The sequence below is a fragment of the Sinocyclocheilus grahami genome, unplaced genomic scaffold (genome assembly GCF_001515645.1).
Source record: "Sinocyclocheilus grahami isolate Dianchi unplaced genomic scaffold, SAMN03320097.WGS_v1.1 scaffold1785.1, whole genome shotgun sequence".
Taxonomy (NCBI): domain Eukaryota; kingdom Metazoa; phylum Chordata; class Actinopteri; order Cypriniformes; family Cyprinidae; genus Sinocyclocheilus; species Sinocyclocheilus grahami.
This window is the reverse complement of record NW_015506964.1, coordinates 85,151-99,754: the sequence shown is the minus strand read 5'-3', so window position 1 is coordinate 99,754 and position 14,604 is coordinate 85,151. Positions and strand designations below refer to the sequence as shown.

Sequence of the window (14,604 nt, the reverse complement as noted above, 5' to 3'; positions counted from 1 at the left end):
ATCAATTGTGGAGAGGCTGATGGCATTTATCCCTCGAAAATGATGATTATCCTCAGTCACTCTCCTTTGAATCTCTTGCAGGTGGATTACATTATTGGCAATGACCATGTTTACAAGCTCCCTCTCTTGCTCCTCCGACAAAAGCCTTAGCCTGCCTCCACCAGGTGGTCGTCTCTGTGTCCTACAAAAATAGAAACACTCGTTACTGTAACTGTCACACATCCTTTTTACAGGAAAAATGGAAACATACTGAAACTCTATCTGTATGCAAGGCAATTTGATGCATTTCTTTATTACAGTAGCATAGTGCAACATTGTATGCACTCTAAAGTTACTGTACAGAGCAGTCTTACTGTAAGTACACCTACCTGTTTTCCTCCCTGAAGGTTCTGATGATGGAGGCAACGGTGAAGCGACTCAAATTTGGCTGTACTCGTTGCCCAGTCTCCCTCATAATCATACCATGGACATGGAAAGTGGCTCGAATTTCATCTGAGACTGCTTGTCTCCTTGCCCTTCTTCTCCCCCCTCCTCCTCATCCTCATTCACCATGTCCTCTTTCTCTCCCTCCTCCTCCTCCTCCACCTCCTCTCCTCTCCGCATCATTTGTTTTATTTTTAATTGTACAGAATTATAAAATAAAACGCTAATTATAATCGGGCTTGTTTTAGGCTTTTCCTTATTTTTATATTTTAGACATCCATCAATTATGGTGATGAAAGAAAATGACTCGCCGTCTCCTCATTGGATGTGCCTTTAGAGAGAAATGCATCTTTAGGGATTACATAATGAAAGAGTTTCTATTTTTGATTAGAATTATTTAATTTTAAAGTAGTAATTTAAAGCTTTCCATATGTTTTTATCATGTCTGAGAAGCAATTCGCTGAGTTTAGGTTCATCATTGTGAAGCGCCCCGTTCAAGACCGAGATGGCAGAAAGCGTTTGTTTTCTCTATTTTATAAAAGCACAACATTTTGTTGATATTGTGAGTGCACACAAATAAAACTAGACCCTTTACAGTTTAGAATGATGTATTTCTTTTACCTTTATGAGCAAAAATGACTGAGTATTTCAAGTTGTTTCCACTGTTAGAAAGAAATGCGAGTGACAGCGCTGGCGCCTCCATGTGCTGCAGAGCTTCAGCTTCCACTCTCCGCACACTAACCTAACCCTAACTATTGGATATGCGTCTGCTTGAACTGTTTTATATCTATAGATTTTATTTTAGGCAAGTCGTGATGATTTGAGAAGGCTATGACCAAACATAGGCTATGATCAAATCATTGTCTGCCGCTGGGTGCTTGGTCGTTACTTTAAAAAACAAAAACTTATATTTAGCGAACAAAAAATGCTCCAAACATTTTTCTAAATTAACTTTATTAAAAAAACGAAATATAATCACTCTTCCTTTACATACAAAACTGAACTATTTTAATAGTAGTATAAGCTGTTTTGGGAGAAGGGGAAAAAAGATGGGCTTGGGCCTATTTGAGGGCCGTGCTGGACTCTAATCCACTTCATCCAACGCTGTTTTCTTATTTGTCGTTTTCATCTGTGAGCATGCTCTTGATATATGTATCCCCCCCCCCCCCCCATCTGTGCGTACCCTCGGAAGAAATCCTGCAGGCGCCCCTGCTGTTAGTTACTTTACAGAAATAAATAAATCTGCCAAATTGCATTACTGTGGGCTGTTGGTAGTATCATTATTTGTTATAGCAGTTTCTTAGTCTTCTGACAAAAGACTTCTCTACTTCCCCTAGACAGTCGTCTCTCAGTTCTGCACAAATACAGTACATACTTGGCTACAAATAAATCCAACAGTAATGAGTTTGAGGCTGTATAACATGTGCTAGAGTATTTACTGTACATAGAATAATGTCAGCTCTCTCATTTGAAGTACTGCTGCTATGTACTGTAATTATATTGTATGTGTATTGTGTAAGTAGTACTGAAGCCCTGTAGATGAGCTGTAGGCTAACTTCCCTCAGGGTCAGTGCATGCAGAAGAACATGCTCAACTATAGTGCTGTGTATTTCATCAGGAACAAATGACCTTTGACCCCATTCCCTTCATTTGTATTTTACCCTCCTCTTCCTCTTTGTCTCCCACTATTAGGATTCATTTTCCAAAACTCATAATCAGCTGTGCTCTTGTTCATATCAGCCTGAGATTCTGACCTGTGTGTCATCAGTTTTGCTGCTGAATGTTCACACAGGGATAAATGTGTGCTGTTTGAGTTGATTTGTTGATGCTTGAATTAATTACATTGTGTGTTTGTGTTTTCTAAGTGAGAACATGGTTAAACCTGTGCCAAATGATGGCATTTTTGTGTAGAGTTTTGCAGAAAACACTGAGCAAATTGGAACGTGTGTGCAAACAGGTGAAATGTGTTAAAGGTTTTGAGAAACATGTCTTTGTTTCGAGAACTGTATGAATGGTTTGGAAAATTGGGCCAAATAAATCATTTATAGTGTGTTAGCAATCGAGAAAAACTGTAATAGTAAGGTGAGATCAGCAGGAAAGCAGGCCTCTGATTGGTCCGTTCTGTGTGCAGTGTGTCCACAGTGGGCCTGTTTCCACGCCGGTGTCTGACCTGTGAGCTCAATAAAGCTCACTGCACGTTCTTCAGTGCTGATTTCAGCCCCACTAATCAACACGTCCTGCTGCACTGCAAAGGTATGAAGACTGTTTATTATGTACTCTCACAGACCTGACAAGTGACCTTTCACCCCTCGTCAAACTAGCACAGGTTGTGGTTGAAGTGTTTGGTTTTCCTGCAGGTCCAGGAGCGCCGACAGAGATCATACACACTCTGAACACGGCCAGTGAGTCATTATTTTCATTAATTCTTTTGTACGTCTGTCCGCCGTGTTCTGCGTTAAAAACTCAAGTCATGTCTTGATGTGTTGATATCTCGTCAGATTATTATATCCTGGAGAATAACTCTGTGCTGAGAGCTGCTCTCAGATACAAACGCATCCAGCTGCTGGAGTACAGAAGCATCCAGATGGACCACTTCGGTAAAGTACTGCTCCGTTCACCCAATAAACACGCTTAGTTAGTGCTGGATCTCCTGCACTGAAACAGACTTTAATGCCCTTGAAGATATTTGATAGATCTTTGGTCTGCTCTCCATGTGTTTTTTCAGAATTGCCGCTGAAGATCGCCTATCCACCCGATTTCTCTGAGTCCCGCACTTATGCCCTTCTGCTGATGATGTAAGATCTGTGTGTGTGTTTGTGTGTGTGTGTGTGTGTGTGTGTGTGTGTGTGTGAGTGTATGTTTGTGTTCAGGTCTGTTAAAGATGGAGGGAGTTTGTAGTTAGAAAGACAGCAGTTCAAAGTGTTAATTTGCAGTCTGATGTTCACATTAATATGTTGCTGGTTTTCAGATTTGTTATATATTTTTTGGAGGCCTGAGAGAAATACACCATATGACTGGAGCATTACAAAATTGCTCTGTTTTGCTCGAACATAAAAGTCAGTGAAGGACTCGGTCTCAAGCAGACATTGTCCTTCATCAGGATCACTGAAGTCAGAATCTCCTTCACCGCGTCCTGACCTTTACTCATTCTCTGCATGTCACACCATTTATAAGCTTGAAATAAAGCAACTGAACGTTTCATAGACATTTCCAGGAGCACCTGCAGTATTTCTGTCTTTGATTTCCTCCACTGAATCAGCTGAACGGTACACTGAGACTCTGATTGTTTGGGTCTTTTAGAATAAATAACAGATGCTGCTATACAGCAGTGATGCAACGATTTTGATTGGTTGTTTGCCCTAAAAAAAAATGTCAGTAGCAAAAAGAAGTATCTTTGAATTCTGCCATGATGTCATGTTTTTTGGAAATGTTTGTGGACTACTTTCACAAATACCTCTATGCTTTACTTACAGTGGATAGAGGTTTTGTTCGTCTGGTACTGTTAGATCTGTCGTTTGCATTAGTTCATGGAGTGTTTGAGTAGTTTTGATTTAAAACCCTGTTATGTGCAGATAAGGAGGATTTGTGAAGTGAAATGTCCACAGAACGACTCTTTGTGAGTAGAAATGGTGTCACACACGTTTCTCAGTCTGAATTTGAAAGGTGCTGTAAACACACTTGACCAGATCCAGGAGAGGCACATTATTTCATATCAGAGGTAGATCATGAAGGCTAGAAGAAGGAAGTGATGATACGCTGATGTGTTTCGTCTGTGTGTCAGTGATGCTGGTCAGCAGGTGAAAGAGCAGTCCTGGACCAGGACTCAGTGTTTATCAGGGTTTTCTCTGTGTTTATCAGTGACACTGCCCCCGGTGGTCAGCAGGTGAATGACCGTTACTCACTGGACTGGGACTCAGTGCTGGTCAGTTCAGATAATGTCATCGTAGCTCGTCTGGACGGCAGGGGAAGTGGCTTCCAGGGTCAGAAGGTGTTACAGGAAGTGCACAGGCGTCTGGGATCCGTGGAGCTGCAGGATCAGCTGGCTGCCGTTGAGTAAGAACCTTTACCTGCTTTTTTCCTTCTATCATTTGCTCAGAAATGACACTTCTGTCACTCTCATGCTCTGTTTGGGTGATCTACACACACACGGTTGTGAAACATGCTAACGGAGTCGTGCTTTTCTTCCAGGTACCTGCTGAAATTGCCGTACATCGATCGAACCCGGATTGGTGTGTTTGGCCGGGTAAGACTCAATCTCACACTCGGCTGCTGTAACGGAAGAAACACTGATGAAAACCGTCAGGTATATAAACCTGTGTGTTTGTGTTGTTCTGCAGGGTTATGGAGGATATGTCGCACTCCTGCTGATTAAATCCACGGAGAACGTGTTTAAATGCGCAGCAGCCATGTCGCCTGTGACAGACTGGAGTCTGTACGGTAAGTTACTGGTGTGATTGTGATTATGTGAGGCTTCACACTGATGTGTATCTAGAACCGCAGAGCAGTTTCAGACCCATGATTCTGCTGTTCTGTGAGTGAATCTGACCTCTCTTTCTCTCTCAGCCTCGGCCTTCTCCGAGCGCTATCTGGGTTTCCCTCTTCAGGACGACAGCAGATATCAGGTTGGTGATGGTTAGTTGTATTGGGCTCAGACTCTGCTGGAATGTGTTTGAGATGTTAGTGACAGACTGTGTGTCTCTAGTTCTCCAGTATGCTGCAGAATCCACAGAGTTTCAGAGAGCAGACGCTCATGCTGCTGCATGCCACTGCCGACGGTCAGTTACACCAGAGTGTGTGTGTGTGTGAGTGAGTGAGTGAGTGTTTGTGTGTTGTGCGTGTGTGTGTGTGAGTGTGTGTTTGTGTGTTGTGCGTGTGTGTGAGTGTGTGAGTGAGTGTGTGTGTTTGTGTGTGTGTGTGTGTGTGTGAGTGTGTGTTTGTGTGTTGTGTGTGAGTGTGTGTTTGTGTGTTGTGCGTGTGTGTGAGTGTGCTGTGCGTGTGTGTGTGTGAATGTGCGTGTGTGTGTGTGTGTGTAGAATATATGTGTTCTTGCTTGTTTCTCTTGTAACTATTTTTGGATACTTGAGGTGAAGCCGCTATATTCACAATAGAAACGACCTCTCATAGCAGATCATTTGATCACATTACTCTGTTCCTGAGCCAGTCTTCAAACACTCAAATTCTGTTTCCTGCAGCAAATGTTCACTTCCAGCACACGGCCGAGCTCATTAAGAACCTGGTGAAGGTGGGAGCGAATTACACACTGCAGGTACTGAACACTGAAGATGGACGTGTGTTTCAGCATCAGTGTGGCTTTGTTTATCAATGCTTGACTGTAGTCTTGTTTGTTGATGGTTTTCTGGATGGTTGTTCTTCAGATTTATCCAGACGAAGGTCATTTCTTGTCCAAGAGCAGCCAGCGGCACGTGGCTTCAACACTGAGCAGCTACTTCAGATCCTGCCTGCAGGAGGAGGTGCTTCCCATCAGTGAGGAGGAGGAGGAAGAGGAAGAGTAGAGTGAAGATGAGACGCAACACAGAAACACATGCTGACACTGACACACACACACACACACACACACACATCAGGACAATACAACACACTGGACAAGCATCCAGAGAACACTCAGATAAACAGAGAGAGCCAGGAGAGTGTGTGTGTGTGTGTGTGTGTGTGTGTGTTTGTGAGTGAGAGAGTGTGTGTGTGTGTGTGTGTGTGTGTGTGTGTGTGTGTGTGTGTTTGTGAGTGAGAGTGTGTGGTGTGGTGTGTGTGTGTGTGTGTGTGTGTGTGGTGTGGTGTGGTGTGTGTGTGTGTGACAGAGAGAGTGTATCTGGCCTATGGATCATCATCACTGGAAATGGATTGCAATATTTCACATATCATAAATCACTAAGATCTCTGACTGGCGGATGCATTGGCCAATCACAGCACAGACCGTCGGGTGGAGCTGCTCCAGTCAGCCATTGCATGGTCCTTTTGCTTTGCTTCACTTCTTTTGCCACTTTCTGTCTGTCGGTATGTTGTCAGCTTCCAGAGGATCTGCATTTCTCACCGTTTCTCCACTCGCTGAGAAGAAGCGTAATTCCATCCGTTGAAAGCTGGAGGATGTTTGTGAAGAGAGCAGCACACGTGCATGACGCTCTGTGTGTATGTGCAGTGCATTGTGGGATGGTGCTGCTGTGTGCTGGACAGAAGAGGGGGCACACATGTGTCTTTGGACATTCATCAGACGGATCCGCTCAGACTGTTTTGAATCAGTTTATTTGTATTGCTGACTGTTTAGTTTTACTGTTGGTGGGGGGGATGAGGGGTTTGGGTTGATTGTTATTGTCCTCTAGTTATAACAGTCATGTCTATAAATAAACAACTAGTCCAAAAACAGCACGATTTCATTTTGATGTGCTATATTTTACCATCAGAGTCACACAGCCAGACCGTCAGCAGGAGCGACCGCTAACATCAGAATGACAGCACGATTATGAGAACACATTCACAGACGGCCTGGAGTGAATGAATGCTGCATACTTCAGCTCAGTTATTGGAAAAAGACATGCTTTGATTTGCATTACTTTGGATGTCTGTTATTTCTTTAATATGGTTGACAGGATTGCTGGATCAGGAATCTGTCCTGTGAGCGTCAGGTGTCTCCGTTAACCGCTGTGCTGCAGGTAAAGATGTGCTACTGAACATCACTGGAAATGGCAGTTCACTGGTTATTTACTCACCCTGGTGTCGCTCTAAAGCTGTCTGACCTTTCTTTCTTTGGCAGCGAGCAGTGACCTTTCTCAAGCTCATAAGCGCCGATCATAAAATATCATAAAATACTCCCGTATCTGTAGGATTGTCCCTGTAACTCATCCACTGGCCTTGGAAACATGAATGAATACTGACACAAAACCAGCAAATTGCTGCTTAATTTGGCATGCCAAGTAGTGCATTTATCTACAGTGGATCTAAAATATGAATAGTTAATTATAACTAGTTATGGTTAATTATTCATATTTCCCCATGAGTTGATTCGCTACACAAGACAGGATCGCTGAATTTCCAGCCAGTGGCAGTAGGAACATTTACATGGGTTTTGTGCTGAAAATTATTCAATATGAACCTGGTTATACACATAAAGCAAACACTTTATACAATACAGATTGTGTCATCACAGTGTTAATCAGGAAAATAGTGGGTAATACTTTAGAATACTGTTCCATCATTAATAAATAACTACACAAGAACACATGAGTAACACAATATAAGCACTCTACTAGTATCTAACAAGAAACTCTGATTAATGAATTTGTAAGTAATAGTGCTTAGTGGAATGTGGTAGTTCACGGTTAGCTAATCAGTAACTACTATTTTTTCATACACACCCAAGGAATACTAAGAACTACTGTATACAGGTGCGTAATAAATATGAATAATGTATAATTAATTCTAAAGTGAAGGTCATTGTAACCCACTAGTAATGACTCAAGTATTACCAAATTCTTCAGAAGGAATTGCTAATATTTGGATCAGTATTCTAAAGTGAATAACATGATAATTCTCTAGTAATGACTGAAATCATTGTAAACTTTTGAGGGTTTTGTAAGGTCCTGGTTAGTAATTAATTTTGCTAGATTACGTAACTCTTAAATCATTAGTGGGTTGCTGCGATCTTCACTTTAGAATACAGATCCAAATAATTATTAATTTCTTCAGAAGGATGTAGTAACACTTGGGTCATTACTATCTAAAACCGTTCATATATCTCAAAAGCTTAAAATGACGTCAGCCAATATTAGGGAGTTATGATGCTTTTCACTTCAGAATACTGATCCAAGTAATTAGTATTTCCTTTAGAAGGATTTGGTAATACTTTTGGTAATAATTTGGTAATACTAATACAGGATATTGGAGTCATTACTAGTGGGTTACCATGATCTTCATTTTAGAATTAATTATACATTATGCATAATTAATATTAATTATGAACATGTATACAGTAGTTCTCCAGGATATATGAAAAATAGCAGTTATTGATTAGCTAATAATGATCTACCAGTTTCATCTGAGCGCTATTACTTAATCGTTAATTAGTTTCTTGTTAGTTAATAGTAGTTACTAGGATGGTGCATTAGTCATTTGTTCCTGTGTAGTTATTCATTAACGATGGAACAGTATTCTAAAGTGTTACCAAATAGTGTTTCAATGTTGCAAACACAATTCAATTCTGCTGTAAAGCAGCTCTGAAAAGAGGACAATAGTAACAGTTTTTCAGTTAAAGTCAGTTCATTGTTGGTTCATTGTTTATTAACTCTGTGAAGTTCATTTATGGAGTGTATATCTGAAGGATTGGAGTCTGTCGAGGAAACATGAGCTCATTGATTATTCCTGACTGCAGTTTCTGTAAGTATTTAGTTCCTGTGTGGGAATGCATTGTAACTTTAGTTTAGTGGAAATCATTTTTCATGTATCAATAGAATGTGACTACAAGAATATTTTCAAATAAAGTTGCACAAAAAGCTGCACCAAAACTATCATAAAGAGTGTTTTAGTGACAAGCTCTCACATCACAGTAATACAGTTGCAAACTTTACATTTATTTTTCTTAAAGTTTCATAATGTTCATCTGATTTATATAACATTTTATTCTTAAAACATGATGAAAATATTTTTGTTTCCTGATTAAAAGAGATTCCTTGAAACTCTGTTACTATAGATAAGACTGTGCTTATACATACTGGGCCTCATTTATAAAATGTTGCGCAGAATCCATCCTAAATTTGATCTTACGATCATCTCTCAGATAGGCTTATATTTCCAAAAACCTGCAGCACTTGGGCAAACAAAAGTGTACGTCTGCTCCGACCCTGACGTGGCGCTAAGCTCTTTTCCACGTCAAAGACCATTTTTATAAATATGAACGTTGCCGTGGATTTTTGCGTACACTCTACGATCAAATCTGTGCGTACGCACGTTTTATAAATGAGGCCCACTGTATTAAATATCCACACATATACCAGCCATATTTTGTCGAAGAGTTTGAGGTTGAGTTTTGTTCTGTTCAGTGATCTTATGTTTTTTGGCTGATGTTAGCAGCATTACATGTGAAGACCGGCTGGGCTGCAGCACATCTATCCACTAACACATGAGCCAAACTCAAAGGGAAAAGACACCACACCGTCGGTGTGTGTTCAGTGTAACGGTGTGCTTGCAGGCCTCTGAGAGACCAGGAGCCTGAACCTGTGACTCATACAAACGAGGTTAATCAATGTCTGTAACTGCACTGAGCTGGCAGCCGGTCAGAAACATCAGCTGATTCTGCATTTGCCTGCCAGTGTTTCTGTATTTGAAGTTTGAAACATGATTTTAGCAGTTACGTTTATAAGGTTAAATTGACAAATTCCTAATACTTAGTTAAGTATAAATGCTGGTGCCCATACTGGATATACATTAACATATGCAGAGACAGAAAAAACATACTTTTTAAAGTCTTTCTGATTCGTAGCTTTACTAATGACGAGACACAATGCACTCGAGTGACAGTTTTATTTTATTTTTGTTTATGCAGACTAAACAAGTAGCTCTTTAAAAAAAAAGTTTGTTATAGTGTTATTAGTTGAATCGATTCAGTATTAAAGATGTATTGCTATATATACACCTATAGATATGTTTTTGTATGCTGTAGTTTTGTTTTATTTGTTCAGGTCATAAAAATGCAGATTTTAAGGCTGTAATTTGAATAAAAATGACAGAAAAGGTAGAAAATGAATGTTTGTTTGTTTTTCTACAGCAGTTTTCCCCTGTAATAATGTTTATATATAACAGCTTATATTGTGTCAGATTGCAGTAGTAGAAGAGTTCCTCAAACTGACAGGCTGTGAGTTTCAGTGAATGAAATAAGAAATCAGCATCGTCTGACAGAATGACTCGCTGATGTTTACAGTCTTATTCTTTTGGAGAGGATGGGATGACTGATAAATCAGGATGAGAACGAGCCCAGAAAACCAGAGGACTCGCAGTCAGTGATGCAGCGGGAGCTAGAGGTCTTCTCGGGTCCTAAAATCTGTACCCGACCCGAATCGACGTGCATAAATAAAAATGTTTTAAAGAAAAACCCGACCCGAGACAGACCCGATGAAATTAGACCCGAGTCCGACCTGACAGCATTTAATTTCGAACCCGACTGGACCCGAACGTAAACGGCATTGACGTGTGTACAGCCTGCAGCCCCGCAGTCAGTCAGTCAGGAAAAATCCCGGTGTCCTGCTGACTGATTTGTCCGCTTCTCCATTACTTTGATTTATTTAACATTTATTCAATGTATTATTAGGCTACTTTATATTAGTGCCTGCCTGATGGATACAAGTTATTTCTGAGCTCGGCTTTCAATTGTGAACAGTGGATTTGAAAAATAAACATGATAGTTTGATAAAAAATAAATCGATAACCTAATAATTCATGGATTTGCTGTTGTCTGCAACCTGATCTCCGGCGAAAGGCTTCTGCACACAAAAAAGAAAAGCCCTATATGAACAGGCAGCATAATGAAGCGAGTGGATTTTCCTGATGGATCTCATATCTATAAGATGATTTCTGTGTGCGAGGTTACAAATGTAGCCTATGCTCCTTTTCCATGTGCGTTCCTCACTTAACACAAAAGTGAAAGTAGCCTACAAATTCGGGTCTAATCCATTTGGAAAAAGCATGTTTATTTTGTGTCCGAGGTACTTGATGAAGTTTTGGACCCGAACCCGCTCGAGTCGGACCTCGGGTTTTCGGATCCAAGTGGACCCGAAAGCGGGAGCTCAGACTGGTAAGATATAATTAATAACCATATTGTCCATAATATTTGATGTTTTTAATGACAGTGATTTCTTTCAACATGTTTAGAGTGACACTCTACATCAGTCACGCTGCTGCTAAATACAGACTAATGCTAGTGTGAACAAATTATGAAAAGCATAAATAAGAGTATTTGAAGCGTGTCCTCAGACTCAACGCTCTCTGTCTCTTTGTTCAGGTCGGATCGACACAAATGACAGCAGACGGGTCACAAGTCGATTTCCTAGTCGTCGTCACTGGTTTCCACTGGAACAGGTAGATTGTCAATAAAACAGTCTCTGTAGAAGGAGACGAGTGAGTGCAGCATGTAGCGGCTGCTGATGACATCATGACCCTCATCGGGGAAGATCTGCACAGAGGTCAGAGGTCAAGCGTGAGCTCAGAGGCATGTAGGTGCATGTCGGTCTGAAAGTCTCACCTGTAACCTGTAGTTGATGTTAATCACAGACAGCAGCTTCACTAGTTCTGCAGTGTGTTGAAAATGAACGTTCGCTAACAAGGAGAGAAATAAGAAGTCATGATGATGCAGCCATTCTGTCTGAAGGTTTGTGAGTTTTCTTTCATAAGCTCACCATCTGCTGTCCCGTGTAGAATCAGAAAGCGTAAGTTCTCAGAGCGCGTGATGTTCAGCAGGAAACTGGAGATCTGATGGACACACACACACACACACACACACACACAGTAAGAGTGTGACGCTGAGCTCCGTTCACACCGTCAGCTGAGATCTGAGATTCACACTGCATCACATTCACTGATGCCGTTCACAACAGTTTTCATGACAAATTAAACATATAACGTGAAAGAATAATATATAGGGCTGCAAAGAAGGTAAAAGTAAAACTGTTCTCGTATTTGTCGCGTTGCTGGACATCCATATTTTGCCCCAACAGTTGTTGTTGCTGAAAGTCACCAGCTTTGGTTCAAATAAATGAGATTGTGTGGCTGGTGGTGTGAACGGGGCTTTACAGAGATGCCAGTGATCTAAATATCACATGTCTTTGTGTCTCTAATCGTACAGCAGCAACATCTCACCTTGTATTTGAGCTCATTTTGTAGAGGGAATCCAAAGTATCGCTCTGTAAAAGCTGAAGCTGCAAACAGAAACACAACGATAAGACTAGTGTGTGTGTGTGTGTGTTCATGATGGGTGTTAGTGTGTGTGTGTGTGTGTGTGCATTCATGATGAGTGTTTGTGTGTGTGTGTGTGTGTTCATGATGGGTTTTTGTGTGTGTGTGCATTCATGATGAGTGTTTGTGTGTTCATGATGAGTGTGTGTGTGTGTGTGTGTGTCTCATGTACCGTAGAGCTGCCAGTCAAACACTGGACTCACAGCCGCGCCGCAGCGGAGTTCAGATCCGTGTGAGAGCAGCAGAATAGAGCTCAGGAACCCACCATATGCCTGCGCGCACGCACACACACACACACACACACACACACACACACACTCATCATGAGCACACACACACACATCTGCAAAACACTTCTGAGATAACTTCACACAAACACTAGATTTTGATCTTGCAGAGCCTGTTTCTATTTCTGTAATAGAGTCAAATTTTAATTCAGGTATTTTTATCTTGGTTTGCCCGACAGAGATGCAGTTTTTATTTAAAGCAGCTGATTTGTTTAAATGTCTGTGCTTTTTTGGGCAATTTATTCATTTCTGCAGAGTGTAAGTCACACAATTATTATTTGACTTGACAGTTGTATGGCTTCTGTGGTTTCTGCAGACAGTAAAGGATAGATGTTATTTTGTCATCATTTAGTCTCCATCATGTCGTTCCTAATGTGTATGACTGACTTTCTTCTGCAGAACACAAGCAGATGTTTTGTGAAATGTGTCAGTGTTTGTTTTTGTCCATACATTGAAAGTCAACATTCTTCAAAATATCTTATTTTGTGTTCAGGGGAAGAAAGAAAGTCACACAGTTTAGAAATGTCATGATGGAGAGTAAATGCTAACATAATTTAATTTCTGGGTGAGCGATCGCTTTAATGAGTCTGGTGTGACTAACCTCACCTTGCCAAAAACTCCGACTCGGCCTCCATCAATATACGGCTGCTCCATCAGATACCTGCGTTGACAAATATAATGATGATATGGGGAAAAACTAATTTAAGATCACTGTTATATCCACCGTAGCGGAGACGATGAATGAAAACTGCCTCATGTAGACTGCAAATTTCTTACACAAACCCTTCAACATCCACATCAAGTTTTTACATCGCTCCCATAGAGTCCTGTGCTAAAGTCTAGATTAACACATGAGATGCAGAAAAATTTGTTTTAAGCTGCTAATTTACTTTTTTTTTTTTTGCTTTAATGTGCCAGTAGGAAATATACATTTTAAGCTTCATACAAAATGAAAAAGTCAGTGGATTATTACAAGATTTGCTGAAGGAATTCTTTCTGGCACACTAGAGCAAAGGATATGAAACACCTTCCGTGTTTTTGTGAAACATCTATGTCTCAGACTTTTGTACAGTAGATGGAGGTTTGAGGTTTAGTGCACTCACTGTAAAACAGAGCGCAGCTCCTCCGTCTCCACGAGTCCCAAACGCTGATAAACGTCCTGGAGGATCTGCTGGCCCTGACAGCCGCTTCCCCTGCCATCCAGCCGCGCCACGATCACATCCTCACAGCTGACCAGCTCATCTGTCCAGTCCAGACGAAAGCACTCACTCACCTGCTGACCGCCGGGGTCAGAGTCACTGCCTCACACACACACACACACACACTCAGAGGTCAGAGGTCATCGATGCGGCTTGATCGTTTCCAGATACTGTATTCATCCATACTAGTGATTATCAAAACCTGCTTCCTAAAAAAAGAACTCTCTCTCTCACTAAATATTTAGTGAAAGTAAAATTTTTGGGCGAGTAAAATAGATTCTAATATATTATTTTAGCAAAAAAATTAATTAATTAATTAATTAAAATAATAAGTGTTGCTAAATAGCCTTCTTAATAAAACAACACACTTTAGATATTTTGATTCCAAATTAATTACAGATGTTAATGAATGTACGTGTACACGGAACGTATTGTGTTCACTACACAAGCGAAGGACTTCATGCTTTTAAATAATCTTGAGAGACTCAGTAGTGTTTATGTATGTGTGTTAGTGTGTTTTATTTGTTAGTGAGCGTGTGTGTGTGTTTTTTTATATGTTAATGAGTGTGTGTATGTCTGTTAGTGTGTTTTACTTTTATTTGTTAGTGAGCATGTGTGTGTTTTATATGTTAATGAGTGTGTGTGTGTGAGTGAGTGTGTGTGTGTGTGTGTGTGTGTGAGAGAGAGTGTGTGTGTGTGTGAGTGAGTGAGAGTGTGTGTGTGTGTGTGTGTGTGTGTGTGTG

The 14,604-nt window shown here is 40.8% G+C and overlaps 2 protein-coding genes across 4 annotated transcripts in view; one reads left to right on the top strand and one right to left on the bottom strand.

The window, feature by feature from the left end:
• LOC107572644 (inactive dipeptidyl peptidase 10-like) overlaps window positions 1-6,122 on the top strand; it is a 32,383-nt gene extending 26,261 nt beyond the window's left edge. Inside the window, exons 15-25 of the mRNA XM_016259069.1 lie at window positions 2,555-2,676; window positions 2,781-2,825; window positions 2,922-3,020; window positions 3,149-3,218; window positions 4,282-4,476; window positions 4,612-4,666; window positions 4,761-4,860; window positions 4,987-5,045; window positions 5,126-5,198; window positions 5,616-5,689; window positions 5,799-6,122. Coding sequence (XP_016114555.1) covers window positions 2,555-2,676; window positions 2,781-2,825; window positions 2,922-3,020; window positions 3,149-3,218; window positions 4,282-4,476; window positions 4,612-4,666; window positions 4,761-4,860; window positions 4,987-5,045; window positions 5,126-5,198; window positions 5,616-5,689; window positions 5,799-5,936 — 1,030 coding nt within the window. The 3' untranslated portion in view covers window positions 5,937-6,122. The remainder of the gene's footprint in view (window positions 1-2,554; window positions 2,677-2,780; window positions 2,826-2,921; window positions 3,021-3,148; window positions 3,219-4,281; window positions 4,477-4,611; window positions 4,667-4,760; window positions 4,861-4,986; window positions 5,046-5,125; window positions 5,199-5,615; window positions 5,690-5,798) is intronic.
• A 5,102-nt stretch (window positions 6,123-11,224) lies between these two features.
• LOC107572643 (inactive dipeptidyl peptidase 10-like) overlaps window positions 11,225-14,604 on the bottom strand; it is a 34,937-nt gene continuing 31,557 nt past the window's right edge. For 2 of the 3 annotated variants that reach the window (XM_016259065.1, XM_016259066.1), the window contains 7 exons: window positions 13,766-13,960; window positions 13,269-13,323; window positions 12,548-12,647; window positions 12,280-12,338; window positions 11,820-11,892; window positions 11,666-11,739; window positions 11,225-11,596 (listed from right to left, as the gene is read on the bottom strand). In XM_016259065.1, the coding sequence (XP_016114551.1) occupies window positions 11,471-11,596; window positions 11,666-11,739; window positions 11,820-11,892; window positions 12,280-12,338; window positions 12,548-12,647; window positions 13,269-13,323; window positions 13,766-13,960 (682 nt within the window). In that variant the 3' untranslated portion in view covers window positions 11,225-11,470. Of the gene's footprint in view, window positions 11,597-11,665; window positions 11,740-11,819; window positions 11,893-12,279; window positions 12,339-12,547; window positions 12,648-13,263; window positions 13,324-13,765; window positions 13,961-14,604 lie in introns of those variants that run through there. The other variant, XM_016259068.1, reaches the window with a different exon arrangement.